At 37.6% G+C, this 15000-nt stretch overlaps 1 protein-coding gene across 3 annotated transcripts in view; it reads right to left on the bottom strand.

Moving 5' to 3' along the window:
- Positions 1-15000, bottom strand: part of LOC122267179 (uncharacterized) — a 28988-nt gene that overhangs the window by 930 nt on the left and 13058 nt on the right. For 2 of the 3 annotated variants that reach the window (XM_043037202.2, XM_086549856.1), the window contains exons 3-11: positions 11434-11523; positions 8321-11254; positions 6300-6497; positions 5149-5289; positions 4684-4823; positions 4249-4391; positions 3855-3994; positions 2675-2825; positions 1-2463 (exon numbers count right to left, since the gene is read on the bottom strand). The exon at positions 1-2463 is cut by the window's left edge and continues 930 nt beyond it. In XM_043037202.2, the coding sequence (XP_042893136.2) occupies positions 1619-2463; positions 2675-2825; positions 3855-3994; positions 4249-4391; positions 4684-4823; positions 5149-5289; positions 6300-6497; positions 8321-11254; positions 11434-11523 (4782 nt within the window). In that variant the 3' untranslated portion in view covers positions 1-1618. The remainder of the gene's footprint in view (positions 2464-2674; positions 2826-3854; positions 3995-4248; positions 4392-4683; positions 4824-5148; positions 5290-6299; positions 6498-8320; positions 11255-11433; positions 11524-15000) is intronic. The other variant, XM_086549857.1, reaches the window with a different exon arrangement.

Below are 15000 nucleotides of genomic sequence, written 5' to 3'. Positions count from 1 at the left end.
CTACAAGTTGTTGAATATCTCTATTGCCAAGAGTGCACTACTGGCATAAAACTAGTTCCAAAGCTCAATAGGTAATACTAACTTATGCAATGATTGTAGGTAAAGTACTATGCAATGCATTGGTACTGACAATGAGAGTTTAAAGAACAAAAATCAGCACGCCATTTCTGAAAAGTGTCTTATTTGAGGACTAATTTCCATGCACTAATCCCTCAAGTGCTCTGACCAGACCAGGACACTTTCCTTAACTGCAGAACATAACAGAAAAGTGTATGATACAAATGTATACATCAATAAAAATCAGGGCTATATTGCTATATATACTCTCTTCTCATAAATCTGTGCGCAATTTACACTCATTGCAATATTGAAAATTATATGAAAAAATAGAAATGAAGAAGAAAAAACCTGACTATACAGTCCACAGTTCACTGCATCTTGTTCAATCAAATATTTTGCAAGTTTGCAAGTTTGTTGAATCAAATTTTTACATTTTTGACCACAAAAAGTATGAAAAAAGAAACTAGAGACCAAAAAAGCTAAGAAGTAAAAGATATTACTCAAAAGCAATTTGTGAAAAACCTTTAAACATTTTGCGTATATAGTTCTGAAAGTTACAGGTAATTACTGTAGGTGCTATACACTCCTCCAAGTTTACATAGAAAAGACTAAGAAAATATGATTCTTCGAGGCCTAGATTATCCTGACACATTAGTATAATTATTTTGATAAAGGACTGAGTAAAGTACGGTACTCCATTCCTAATCAATAATATATATAAAGTAATCATTATATAATACATTCATGTACACAAATTTCACCCAATAACCAGTTCCTTTTTGATTACTTTTGATATTACTTGAGACAGATCTTTTCATCCATTTGTTTCAACCATAACAAATTTACAGTAAAAGGCAACAGTTCATAATAACTATGATGTTACTTCTTTGTGTGTGCAAGTTACAAAAAGGGGGGATTTATTTGTAATTTAGAAAACTAAATCAAATCTTCCTTCTATATTAAGACACAATAAATAACATATTTTAACAAAAATCAAACAAATATACAGATGAGATAAATAATGTAAATCTGGCTTAATATGATCAGTTACAAGGCTTTCTGGTACTTATTATTACAGAACTCTACCCGCTACAATAGTAAAATCTATGAATAAATAAGATGGCATGATATCTACAGCAATATACATCTCTGATAATAGAGGACACATGAGTTTTTCTTTCTTTATATAACGTATTTGCTTTTATTTTCTTTTTTTTTTGTTTTATTGTTTTTTTTTTATTGTTTTTATAGATATATTTTTTCCTGACTAAGCATGATTTCATTAAGCTTAGCCCAGGTTTGATCCTTTCATAAGAACTGGGTGTTTCTTCTTGAGATGGTTTTGATATTTACAATGGTATCAAGATGTCACACAAAATACTTAGGGGTGTTTGTATCTAAGGCATTTAAATGCATATCATATACTTATCGGAGCTCACTGTGATCATCTTCCAAGCATATGTTTTTGCTAATAAGGTCAGTATTCACTTCAACTCTTGTAACTACTATCTTAAAGGAACACAAGAGGAAAAGATAAGAGACTGGTTTCCTCTAAACATTATTTGTGCATCCCTGACTGTGACATCCCAGCCATGATAGATCCAAGAAGATCACATGCTTGGGAGCCTGTAGTAGGCTTGTTTGGCATCTTTGGCCGATTCCCCGCTACCCCGGGAACAGTTGGGGTTTTCACTTTTGCTGGCCCAACTGCCTTATCAAGAGTTCCATTCTCTTTCTTAATTTGACTCTGCTCAAAGCTGCTACTACTGCTAGCCTTTTCTGGGGAATCCTGCTTTACCTCAGGTATCTTTTCTGGAGCATCTGGCACTGGACTCTCCTGGGGGCAAGTGCTTGCCACCTCAAGCTCAACCTTTGGCTCTACCTTCGGCTCCTCTTTCACTTCAGCCTTGGCTTCTGGTTTGTCCAATTTGATTTTCTTTGCCTCTGCTTCTGGTGAATCTACCTTTTCTTCCTTCACCTCTGTCGTTGGCTCATCTATGGAGGAGCCCGAGTCAAGTCTCAGCCTCTTTTTGATTCTTTCTGTATCTTCTTTCTCTGGTCTTTCTCTCTTCTTGCTCTTGTGCTCACTCCTTCTCTCACCTCTATGATGGTCTTTTTCTTTGTGTTTATCCTTGTCTCTGTCTTTGTTTTTGTGTTTATGCTTGTGCTTTTCGTGCCTCTCCTTCTCGCACTTGTCCTTTTTGTCATGTTTGTGGCTCTTGTGGTGCTTTGAGGGAGTTGACGAGACAGACGAGGATGAAGACGATTTCTCCTTTTTCTCCATCGATTCCTGCTTTACAGGGGAAACAGAGGGAGAGTTTTCTTTGCTATTGTCTTTTTCTTTTTCCTTTTCCTTCTCCATACTCTTTGGCTGATAATATTGCTTCAACTGAACATGCCATGCTGCAAAAAGAAATATCAGATGTTAATTCACTGCACAATCTATGAATGAGATCTAGAATGAAACTTATTTAAAGACCTAAAAAGTAATTTAAAACAGAGTTAAAATTTTGGAAATATCTACAAATGAAAAGGACAAATATTACTGAAATGTTGGGCAACTTGAAAATATTGTTCGTAGGTGGCAAACTTGTGCTCATCAGAAAGTACTCACCAACACTACAAACTGCAGTCACTGTTCGGAACTGATGGATGATATTGCGTGGCAGGAAATAAATATCATTATCACACAGTTGGATTCGAGCAAATCTGATGCCTTCTCGTCTCAACTGATTTAACTTGGCATCTTCTATCCATTGCACACACTGCAAGAGGAGAAAACAGATTATTTAACTTCTTCCCCTAGATATAAACACACACACACACACACACAAATAAAGTTAAATAAATAAGTAACAGACAGAGTACTATAATAAATAGAGTGAAATATGAGAAGAGAATTCTGACAGACAGGAGAGGATGAGATAAAAGAGTGAGTGTACCTAGTCTGTGCTTTCTTGTGTATGCATCCTTAGGGAAGTTATAATGCTAGGTGCATATGTACCTAAAAAGTCTGCTCTATATCACTGTACTACATAAAGTGCCAGAAGAACCCCCTCCAGACTATTAGGACTCACTCATCTGATGCCTCTTTCAACTGCCCAAAAGCAAGATCAGAGCCCTTCTATGAATGATCTACATTGTGAAGCATCTTTAGGAGATTGAGCGGAGTAACAGGACTCTTCCAGCTTCCAGCACCTCTCACCGGCTGCCCAGTGAGAAGTGCCTAATGAAAGTCCTCATGAGAGGCAGAGCACCTCAATGACACGGGCTACAGAGCATATATGCCTTGCTTCTTGAGCAGTGTTATTAGGTTGAGAAGTTCACTCTATTATTTTGTGTTGACATAGGAGAGTAAGCATAACCATTTGATAGCTTTCCCAGTCCTCCCTCACCTATCACGTTACCTTTGTGTATACCCACTAACCACCATCCAAATGTGTGAATCGGAACAAGATTTGGTAACAGTGTTTGGCTACATGGGCACTGGACAAGACATTAAGGGGAGAAATTACTGAAGAGAATATGATCATTTATATGATATAGAAAGAATATTTTGGTGATCCTCTGTATCCTTGGTATTGAAATCATGCAAAACTCATCATCCCTGTAATGCATTATTTACTATACAGAGAGAGAGAGAGAGAGAGAGAGAGAGAGAGAGTGTGTTATATTGCATGCCCACTGCCTTCAATAGGTGTATAAGTAAAGAGCTGTCAAATTAATGTGGCTCAAATTATGTCTGTGAGGAAAATTGTCTTGAGAATAAGTGAAATGAAATAGGAAATACACACCTGGGAGATTGGGGGTTCATGAAGATCAAGCTGCAACTTTTCCACGATATCATTAAAATCGTGGGCATCAAAGGCCACTACATCTTTCACAATGCGATTGTGAGAGTATTCTTGTCCACAATGTACAGCCTTCAACACCCCTGTAAACAGAAAAGAAAGAATGAGACAATGAAGATTGTGATAATTTCATTTAACACAAAGACAAAAATGACCAAATCTCATAATATGTCTCCAGAACTCATCAAAATTGTAATCCAAAACAGGAGCTGAGGAGAGAATGTTACAAAAGACAATACTGTTACAACTGCAGACACAAGAAAGAAAAGGAAATGAAAGATGGAGGATAAACCAAAACTTGTTGAACACAGTCAACTGCAAACCAAACAAGACTCACCAACGGCCCCAGTGGTTTTTCTGTCAAGCCCGGCTCCCACGTGGTCTGCATGAGCTTTAGTTCTGTCCTCAAACATCATTTCTCTAGCGTTGGTGGCACGAGGCAGGTACTGTAGGCGCTGTAGTTCATTGATGCCCACCCTACTTAGAAATAATGCTGTCATTAATTAATTGGTTCTAGTGCATTACAACAATGTTTCTACAGAAGAGTGGTACTGGTCACTTTTCTAGGGGATGGTTATCACAAAAATTGTAAAGGGGGGGGGGATACTTATAATGGTAGATTTCTATAATTAATGTACATAAACAACATATTCCTGAAACTGAATAACGAGGTAAAAAAAAACAAAAAAACAGTAAACCATTCTCAACCTGCAATATCTGTATCTGATGTCAAAGTAAAATAAATAAAAATCAACTTAAGTTGGTTTCCAACCTCTTTCGCTTAGCTGGTGATTTGCCGAGCTCTGCTGTTGGGATCAGTTGCTCTCCAGGCCGTATCCATAATATAGGACCGTCATTGCTCTGTTGCGGTGATGTCATTTTCACTATGGACATGGGACCCCATGGCATTGCCTGATGAATATAAATGATAAATGAGAAACAGCTTCAAGGAGCAGAAAAAAAAGAAGCAAGAGAGATATGACTTATTCACACAATCATAGCCAGTTAACCATCAAAATATGCACATACAGAATTTAGTCATGATCTGGTGAAGATATACACATTCTGTGCCAGTACAATTGGAACGCAGAAAATAAATGTAGATTCCAAAAATACATATCATTTTTTTGGTCCACATTCAATTAATGCTTAGTAATGCTTAGTACATTTTTGCACTAGATCGTAGGGTAGTGTATCCTTCCGGGGTTACTTTCCCAAAAAGACAATGTGAGCTTACCCTTCTCAGGAACGGATTTTCTTCCATCATGTTCAGAAAGTGAGGAAAGTATCCACCAACTTCTTCGTGCACTGTTCCAACAACACTAACTTGGTGTAGCGGACCGGCACGGAAGGTACCATTGCAGTAGTTTTTGTACACCTGAAAATGAGTAGGTTTAGTGAACAAACTTTCATGAATATGCACATACCCATTCCTAGATATCTGATTTATACTTAAGGTCAAGTACAGGATGAGGCACATTGCATGAGAATCTAGTACCGCCAATATAGATTCAATGCCACTTTTTATAACGTTATACAGCCAGAAATGTCTTAAACTGGCAATTGGCATATTGAAGCCTACAGCAAAATCCTCAGACTTTGCATGATGATGATGATGAAAAAACAAACAAAAAAATTAAAGAACTTTAGTTAAAAGGTATTCCATTGTTCACAGAAATAAGAGGGTAGAAATTGTGTATTAGTCTCAGACTGAGATCATAGAGATAAGACAGTCAGTTATGCTAATCTGAGGAAAATCCTACTATCAAAATTTCCCAGTTTTGTAACTAACTTAGTACTTTAACTCTTCATCTTAGGCAAACTAATCAGAGATGTCCATCAAAGTCATACCTACTCATCCCCTGAGGGCTCTTACCTTGCAACAATGGCAGCAGTGCATGATTTGTTTGTACAGTTGTGTGTGAAAGTGAGTGTGTATACACTTAAAACTGTATTGCAAAACATATGAAAATGGTAAGGATAAAGGTGCAAGGTATTTCTTGGTTCTATTAGTGATTGATAGGACATGTGAAGTCTTCATACCTTATCATATTAGTTATGGAGGTCTAAGATTGTTTACTTACAGCAAGTGAAATCCTTCCAGACATAAATATAATACCACTCTTTACATATTCTTACTCAAGAATCATGAGAATATAAAAAGAACTTTTGCATTTTTTATGTACTCCATCCATCATTCAGTAATTCTAGAAACTAAAACTAACTCAGTTTCGAAATCGCAAGACAGCTTGAAACATTTAAATTTCTTAAAAGTGGGCAAAGAAAGAGGTAAAACAAAGAAAGTCCTAAAATGACTTGTGAAAAAATAATAACACAAGAAAAAGGTTGGAGAGAGAAAGTATTAAAAAAAATGCAACCATCACTTACTTCATCTTTGTATTTTTCCATTGTGTATGTCTCAAGGTCAGAGTTCCGTCCAATGTGACCTATGACACCAGCCTTCACTATGAGGTTAGAATGTTTCTCTGCCATGTAGTCAAGAAGGTCTGGCATATATTTTGCAGAATTGTGAACAATGCCGCACACATGATAGGCATAACCATCATCATCTTCAGCAAACACTACCTGAAAATCCAGACACACACTATAAAAATTTCAAATTTCTAAAAAAAAAAATCTTAGAAGATACATCGCAAGGACAGTGGCTGCATCTATACTTCTTGTTTTGCCAACATAAAATGAGACCATTATGTGAAATATCTTAAAAAAAAAATTAACAAATCTGTTATAGTTGCTGATCCTCTCCCCCTACAAATACTATTAAGGGTAATATGAAATGAAAGATAATTTCACCAGACTTTTAAATAACAAAATACTCTCACAATACTTCAAATGTACTTTTGAAGATAGCTCAAGGCATTTTCAAGAGAGAGAGATTTATAATCTTACACAAGTTTGAATGTTTAGTTAATTAACCCACTGGCAGTCAGCATTATAAAACAAAAAGGTTCATTCTGATGAGCAAAACCCATTTTTAGAAGATGCTGGGTTATATATATCTAATAACTTAAGAAAAAATACTCAAAGTTGCCTGATCACATTTGAAACTGCACATGAACATATTAGCCTTAGGATGGTGCATGCCTTCTTTTCCTTATCTCTATGACTTCCCTATACATAGAGACTGTATTCTAAAGTACCTTTAACTCCGCACGACTTTGCTTTCCCTCCTTTATCATTCAAAACGATTAATTTGTTCTACAAGCTTTCCCACTCTTGTGCTTTGTCAGCTGTTGGCCACAACACTTGTGAAACTTGGAGTTTCTTAATAAGTTCCCTTGATCATGTACCTCCAAGAGAACATTTTTTTTTTATAAACATTACCTTAATCAAACAATGATTCATATGAATTAATGACTTACATGATGAATTATTCACATGACTACAATGGTTTTGTTGTAAAGACTGATAACCTGGCATCTTTGCTGGTTTTATATGTCTAAAAACTAAAGAAAACTAAAGTCACAGAAAGTATTTGTGGCCAATAAAGGGTTAAAAAAAGGATTTTACTTGTGTAAAATCAAAATAAAAGTACAAGCTACACCAAATTCCTTATCGGTTACCTTTAGGCAAAACAAAGTCTGAGACTAATAACCTGAATTAATATAATCTTGTTAACCCTCTAAACTTGTTACCTTCACCATAAAATATGTCATTTCTTGCTAGAATGCAGATTGAAAATAGCCACAGTGAGCCACTAATGTGGTTAAAACTGAGGGGATAGGCCTATGCCAAAAGCTGGGACTATAAGCTGGAGAGGCTGTAGCCCAGACACACCCATACACTCATCTTCATTGCTTCTGGAAATGTATGTTTGCTAATAGCCAGAAAACCCATGGATAAATTATGTTGTGAATGCGAGTGGGTTAAAACAGATTTTATAATCTCCTAGTAGCATTATACACTTAATAATATCTTTCAATTTTGTATATTCTTATCAAAACATTAATTTTAGTTGGCATAAAATTAATGAGATAAGAATGTCAATCCATTAATGATGGGGACATGCACCATCCACTATGATTTTGTTTAATTATATTTTCTTTACACAGATGATTCTACAATTGCTTAGTCACCAGGGAGTCAATTCACCTAACTGACCTCATTTGTTTTTTCTTTTCCATTACTATTATCATCAAAATAATGCTAATAATAATAATGACAGTATTAAAACTATCATGATTCCTTTTTTTGTTTACAAAAGTTCAAGGAATTCAATACAGATGTGGTAAAGTATGCCTACTAATTGACTCCTTGGTGGCTGGAACCTTGTGGAGCCATCAACTTGTAAATTAAACTACTATAACAAAATCATGTTGCACGTAAACATCCTCTCCTGTCGTCAATTGGTTAAGTGAAAAAGCAAGCACAAACACGATTCAACTTACCTCTAAGAACTCTATTGCTAGCTCTTCCTGTTCCTCCTTGGTAAGGCTATCAATTTCATCTTGATACATGTGAACCACTGTTGCATCTCCATTAGGATACGTTTCTATGTGCATATATTGGGCATATTTGTACTTTTCCAAACCTGGTTGACCAGTGCATGGTGGCCTGGGCAAAGACACATGTTTGGATCCATAGTCAACTTTGGGGAAAACAGGCTTGAGTGTAGATGAAGATGTAAAAGATGATGAGGAGGAGTTGGAGGTGGTCTTTGAATCACTTTTGTCTCTTCTGCACTGCACACCAATGTTGTACCTCTTGATTTTGCTCCTTTTGTGGCATTTGACACATTCATACTTCTTACTACTTGATGATGAAGTTGACGAGGTGGACTTGTGTCTGTGTGGGGTATCACAGCTTTTGCTCTTTTCCAACTGTTCTGAGCACTTTTCAAATTTCTCCCTTGGCTTTTCTAATTCAGACTGCTTTTCAACACAACTTTTAGGATGCGTAACTTCTGTCACTTTACTTTTGTTATTTAACAATTCTGTCACTTTGGTCCCATTCACTGGAAGTTTAACTGAATCCCCTGATGTTGATAATTTTCTCTCAACTTTAGCCTCTTTATCTTTGAAGTCTAACATCTTCTTTGGCATACAACTGGACTCCTCCTTGACACTCCCTAAACTAGGTAAACTTACTGAGGATTCAGGTTCTTCCTTCTTTGGTGTTGTTGATCGATCTAAGCTCTTTGGTGATTCTGTTTTCTTGGATGATGTTGGAGGTTTTCTAAGGGTTGTAGTTTTAATGTACGATTCTCCTTTTGAGGGAGATATTATCGGATCTTCCTCCTTGACAACTCTGACTTCCGGCTCCTCCTCTGCCTTGATGGGCTTTCCTTGAGGCCCAGTGTATATGGTAGTATCTCCCTCTTCTGCAAACTTACAAAGTTCATCCAGAACTTCACTTTTGAAATCTGGTTTAGGCACATTTTCTGATGTCTTTTCAGTCTCCGGCTCTTCCTTTTTTGTTTCTGTACTTTCCACAGCATCCTGTGAGTTCGAATCAACATCAGGACGCTCTGCTTTTACAGTCACTTCCGGCTTATGGTCAGGAGATAGATCACTTCCCTCATCAAAACCACTCTCTGCAGTATCATGACCCTCCCCACTAGCCGATCTTTCTCGAAGGTCATGGCACTCCTCTTCGCTGAACCTCCGCAACTTTTCTGCAGAAGGAGGAATTGTGATTTGTCGTGGAGTTACAGGGACAATCACTTCAGACAGAGATGATATGGAAGAGATTGAGGAAATGGATGCTCTTGACTCAGATGACCTTTTTTGTCTAACCACAGGATCAGGCTTCCATCTGGGAACTGGCAAATCCATTGGACTTCTTGGACGAGATCGAGACGGGCTTCTGATTTTTGGCGATTTTGGGCATGCGGATGATGAGGATGAGGAGGAAGGTGAGACAAGCTTAGGTCTACCAAGATGTGTGGGTGACATAATCCCTTGTCTGGGACTCCGATGGGGTGGGGACATAATATCTGTTTTTACAGAATTAGTAGGAGAAAGAATGTCAGGAATTGGCACTCTTGGGGATAAAGCCTCAGTCTTCTGCGGTACCCCCGAGGATGGGGATGGACTAGGACACGATATTCTTAGTGGCTGGGGTAGGGACGCTACAGGTACTGGTGGACTCCTGGCTCTTAAGGCAGGGATAGGTGCTGGTGATGGAGAACGTGATGATGAAGGTGAACCAAATTGTGGTGAAGGTGATTTTGGACACTCCAAGGGACAGTCAGGTAGCGGTGATGGTGTATCTCTTTCTCTGATATCTTCAGAGAGTCTCTCCTTAGAGGGACAGCCAGGATTAGATTTAGATTTGTCACTGGTGTCTTGAGATTCATTTGGTGAAGTTGGTGAACATGTCCTTGGTAATGCCAATACATCATTTCTAATAGGAGATAGGCAATAGGAATTCTGATGAGAAGGGCTCCGTGGTGATGAAGGAAGAGGAGGTGGTGTTCCTGGAGACATAGGAGGAAGAGGAGGTGTTTCTGGAGACATTGGTGGGGGAGGAGGAGTACTTCCGGGAGACATGGGTGGAGGAGGAGGGGTACTTCCGGGAGACATTGGAGGAGGTGGAGGATTCTTGACAGAGCTTGCATCAGTTTCTTTCATGCTGCCATGATAGAGATCACAATCTTCTAATCTGATTGGAGTCTCATTATACACTTGTGGTGGTGGACTCTCAGGACCTGAGAGAGGAAGAGGGGGTGTTCTGGGGGGAGGCGGTGGGGTTTCTGGTGATCTTGGGGGAGGGGGAGGGGTTCCTTGAGATCTTGGAGACTGTGGGGACTCAGGGGATCTTGGTGACGCAGGAGACTCAGGTGATACAGATCGTGAAGGGGTACTGGGCCTGAAGGAAAGCTCCTGTGGCCTTGAAACTGGAGGGGGTGAAGAGTCTGAGCATCTTCTTGCAGGAGATGCGGGATCGGCATGTATAGATGAAGAATATGGTATGGATGGATATGTTCTGGGCGATCTGGATGGAGTTCCTGGGGATCTGTGAGGGGGAGGGGTGCCTGGTGATCTTGGAGGAATACAATTTGAACTTGACATAGGTGGGCTGCCAGGTGGTCTCTGAGATGCAGAAACTGACGAGGTAGGAGGAATGGGCGAAGGATCCTGGGGCGAGGCAGGGGAAGATGAATTTCCCAGTCTATGAGGTAACAAAGGTACTCTAGAATCTTCTGTGTAACTCTGATGCACATTCCTCTCTCTGACATTGTTTCTAGAATATGGAGAGGTGGGTTGTCTTGGGGGTGTGAAAGATAAAGATCCTGATGAATCACCATCTTCAGACGACTCCCTACACTTCCTCTCTGTTATCCGAAGGTCAGGGTGAACCGGTGGGGTATAACTTCTCTCCTGTAAGATAAAACAAAGGACAATGTCTAAATATAAAATCACTGGAAAATATGAAGTTTGAAAATTAAACATTACAAATCTAACAAACGTTTTGAACAATTTACTGATATCAAACAATATCATAAGGAAGTAGGAGATTCTACAAATGGGCTTTTATAGAAATCAAACAAGAACCCTACCTCAACAGGGTCATGCTCTGGAGTGCCACTGCCACTGCTGCCATTTTCTGTTCTCCATCTGATGTAAGTATCCTCTACTCTCTCCTTTTCCTGTGAAAATAGGAAACAAAGTTGAAGAGTGGGGACGAGAGGAGAGGAAATGAGGAGGGAACCAGAAGAGAGGGAACGAATTTATAAAGAAAGTATTTTGTACTGCTTTTGTATGGCCCAATTTATCATAAAAAGGGTTGAATTATCAAGGCATTTACTATTAGTCATTACCCAGTGTAGTGTTTGTATATGTGCAATGTCTAACGTTTCTTTGTTTCTTTCTTCCTTTCACTTTACAAACCTGATGGTTCAACAAGTAACTAAGAAGTCAATTAGGAGGCTTACATGACCTAACCTGAATACCTCATTCTATATTCTACTTTTTATAAATATATTCCTTTTTAATATTATCTTTATTTGTTACGAACATTAGAACAATAAAAATAATAATAACAACAATAATGATGAAAACAGTAAGAGCAAAAGGAATGAAAACATTTTCCCCCTGAAAATTCAGGGAATGGGGTAAACTGTTGTGGTCAGCTAGGCATAGTAATTGACTCCTTAGTGACTAAGCCCTTGTGGCAATCAATCAATCAATAAACAAAACAAACAAATTAATATATAAAAAATAAATCAATAAAACAAAATCGCAATAGCCAGTGTATGTACTCAGCATCAAAGTGTTAAAAATCTTATCACCTATGATAGTAAAACATCATCCACTAAATTATAACATCACTGGCAGTGAATATAATGGCACCTATTTTGACCTTTCCATAATGTTAAAGCACTGATCAGTCAACTGCTTTCATCTTCATCAAGACTCTTACAGCCAATAAACGGTAGGTAGTTCGCTTAACCTTTCAGTGTTGACAGTCATTATGGATGGCAGACCCAAACAGAACGTAAAAACTAAATGAATTCAATAACTGCCTTTCTGTGCAAGTGGATCAAAAGGAAACTATATCAGTTTCTCTGCAGTAATATAATTTTGTATGTAAAGTTATAGGTGGAACAGATAGGCTGGGATGGGGGCAACAATGTTAGGATTAATTAATGCTCTTATCACTCTCATCAAATGGTAAATAAAAAAAGATCTTATCATGATTATGTATGTATGTAACAATGTAAAATGTATCTTTTAAAGGAGAGATCATGAAATGATGACAGGATGTCAACTGGCAGGAGCGATATATTAACATGATGGTTAAGTGCAAAAATAAAAACTTTGTTTACAAAAAAAGAATAATCTGTAATGATGATGGTAGGTCTGTAACATGGCTGATCCCTCCTATGTTTCCTGTCATGCACCAACTTTGAAACTTATATAGAGTAATAAAAACTGGTGAAAACACTGGGTTGGGAGAATGCTCAGACTTCTAGTACAATTAATCCTGAACCTGTTGTCAAGACTTGTATGATAGGCAAGTTTTTTGGCTTGATGACAGGCATCATTGGGGAGGAGGATGGTTTGTGGTTTAGACTGCACTTGGCAAGGCACACTTAATGGTACAAGAGAGTTGCATGCCGTGCATTTGCACTTGTAACTAAACCCCTTCCATATTTGACCTTAGGAAAGCAGAAGAACTACAGACTGAAATCACTAAACTATGTTGTGTGGGTGACATACCTTCAGAATTATTTGTTTAACATTTTGACAATATAAATAAGCATCTTGATATTGTTTCACCAACAAGCAGAATCTCATTAAATTTTCTCTCTCTCTCCCTCTTTCTCTTTTTCTTTCTCTCTCTTTTTCTCTTTCTCTTTCTCTCTCTGTGTGTGATACAGACTAAAGAAAAACATACATGTGGCCTTGTTAACCCATTCACGACAGAACTACATACCTTCAACTTAGGTTTTTAATCTTTTACAGTGTTTCCCAACCTTTTTCTGACCCTAGTCAGACATAGGCAATGCAGCACCCCCTAACTATGGTTAATATCTGATTACTAGAAGAAGAAAAAGAAGAAGAAGAAGAAAAAATGTGCCTAGTGTTCTTATACTTATACTGCAAGACACCCTCAACTCCAAACTTAGGGGTTATACACCAGTTGTTCACAGACTGATGCTATCTCTCAACAAATGACAAAAAAATTATGTATGCTCTTATGTACCTAATAAAAAATAAATAAAAAAATAACTTTTAATCTTTACATAGACAGTAATCAACCAACAGAAGGCTGAATTGGAGCATAATGAATTAAAACCATTAATATTGATTAAACTAGACCATAAAGGGTATATTTAGGCAGGAAACACACGGCCAGTCTAACAAACATGATGGTGTAAATAAACACTGTCCTAAATTAATATAACAAACACCTAAAAGATTTTGAAGTGGTTTCTTGTTGCCTTAGCCACAATCAAGCAGCCATCTGTTGGTCTTGCACTGCTTGGCAAAGTCTGTTGTGCACCTGCTGTCCTGGAGTCTATTTATAAAATTCTGAGAAAATTTAGCAGTTTGGAAGGCTGTAGCTCCACATGCAAATGGACAGCACGTAACTCTCCCACATACGGTCATGTGTGCCTTGACAAATATTTACTAAACCGGAAACCCTCACACAACCCCTTGCAGCCTTGATTTGGACAGCTGTCCTCATTTAGTTTTATGATCTTACAGGAAAAAATCTGGTGTGAAACATCAGTTAAAGTGTACCACAGTGAAACTACAAACAACAACAATGAAGAGCTGAGGATAATGAATATTTGCAGAAGATAATGATGATGATAATGTGGAGGAGAAGGAAGAGGAATTGAAGGTGAAAGAAATAGTAGAAAAGATAATAACAACAATAATCTATGACATTGAAAGTAACAAAATTGCCTTCAATGCAAGCCTAATGAAGTGACAAAGAAAAGATATTATGGCTTATTATTGTGCCATGAAGGCCTAGTGCTAAGATGCATTATTCTCAATAACATTGCAAAGATGGCAATAATATTACTGATGGGAGTGAAAATGATATTGGACTCCATTGACAAGTGTGGTGATGAAAAGCAATGAGATGATCTTACACAAGTATCCCGTTGGTAACAAAGATACTGTACACTTTGTTTAAATGTGAACTATGTTCTTGAGCTATTCAGAATCTAAAAATAAAAATCTACTATCTCTTTAATTTCTGAATGTCCAAAAAGTTCAGGATAAAAAAAGTACTGATAGTTTATTACCAAAACTGACCTTTAAGAAAATATATAACATATATAAAAACATTCTACATAAATTCATGATAATCAATATAAACAAAACAAAAACAAAACAGGGAACACTGTATTGAAATGAACACAGGTGTGGGGTGGTCAAGGCCATCTGTGGCACACCACAAACTCCATTAATTTCACATCGGGGGGAAAAGTCAAGTGGCTAGAACATTATAAATATTTGTCCAATTCAATTTTTTATTTTGTATTGTGTATCCTGACATCAAAGGGCACCAATTAGGTTTGCATCAAAGGAAATCAAAAGTCAATTTTTTTTTTCTTTCTCATGTATATAATAATAATATAACAAAAGTGTATTCATAAAGTGGA

Source organism: Penaeus japonicus, unplaced genomic scaffold (assembly GCF_977035675.1).
Source record: "Penaeus japonicus unplaced genomic scaffold, GWHDUDI00000001_assembly GWHDUDI00000022, whole genome shotgun sequence".
NCBI lineage: Eukaryota > Metazoa > Arthropoda > Malacostraca > Decapoda > Penaeidae > Penaeus > Penaeus japonicus.
The sequence above is the reverse complement of the archived record's forward strand: the minus strand, read 5'-3'. Positions and strand labels throughout refer to the sequence as shown.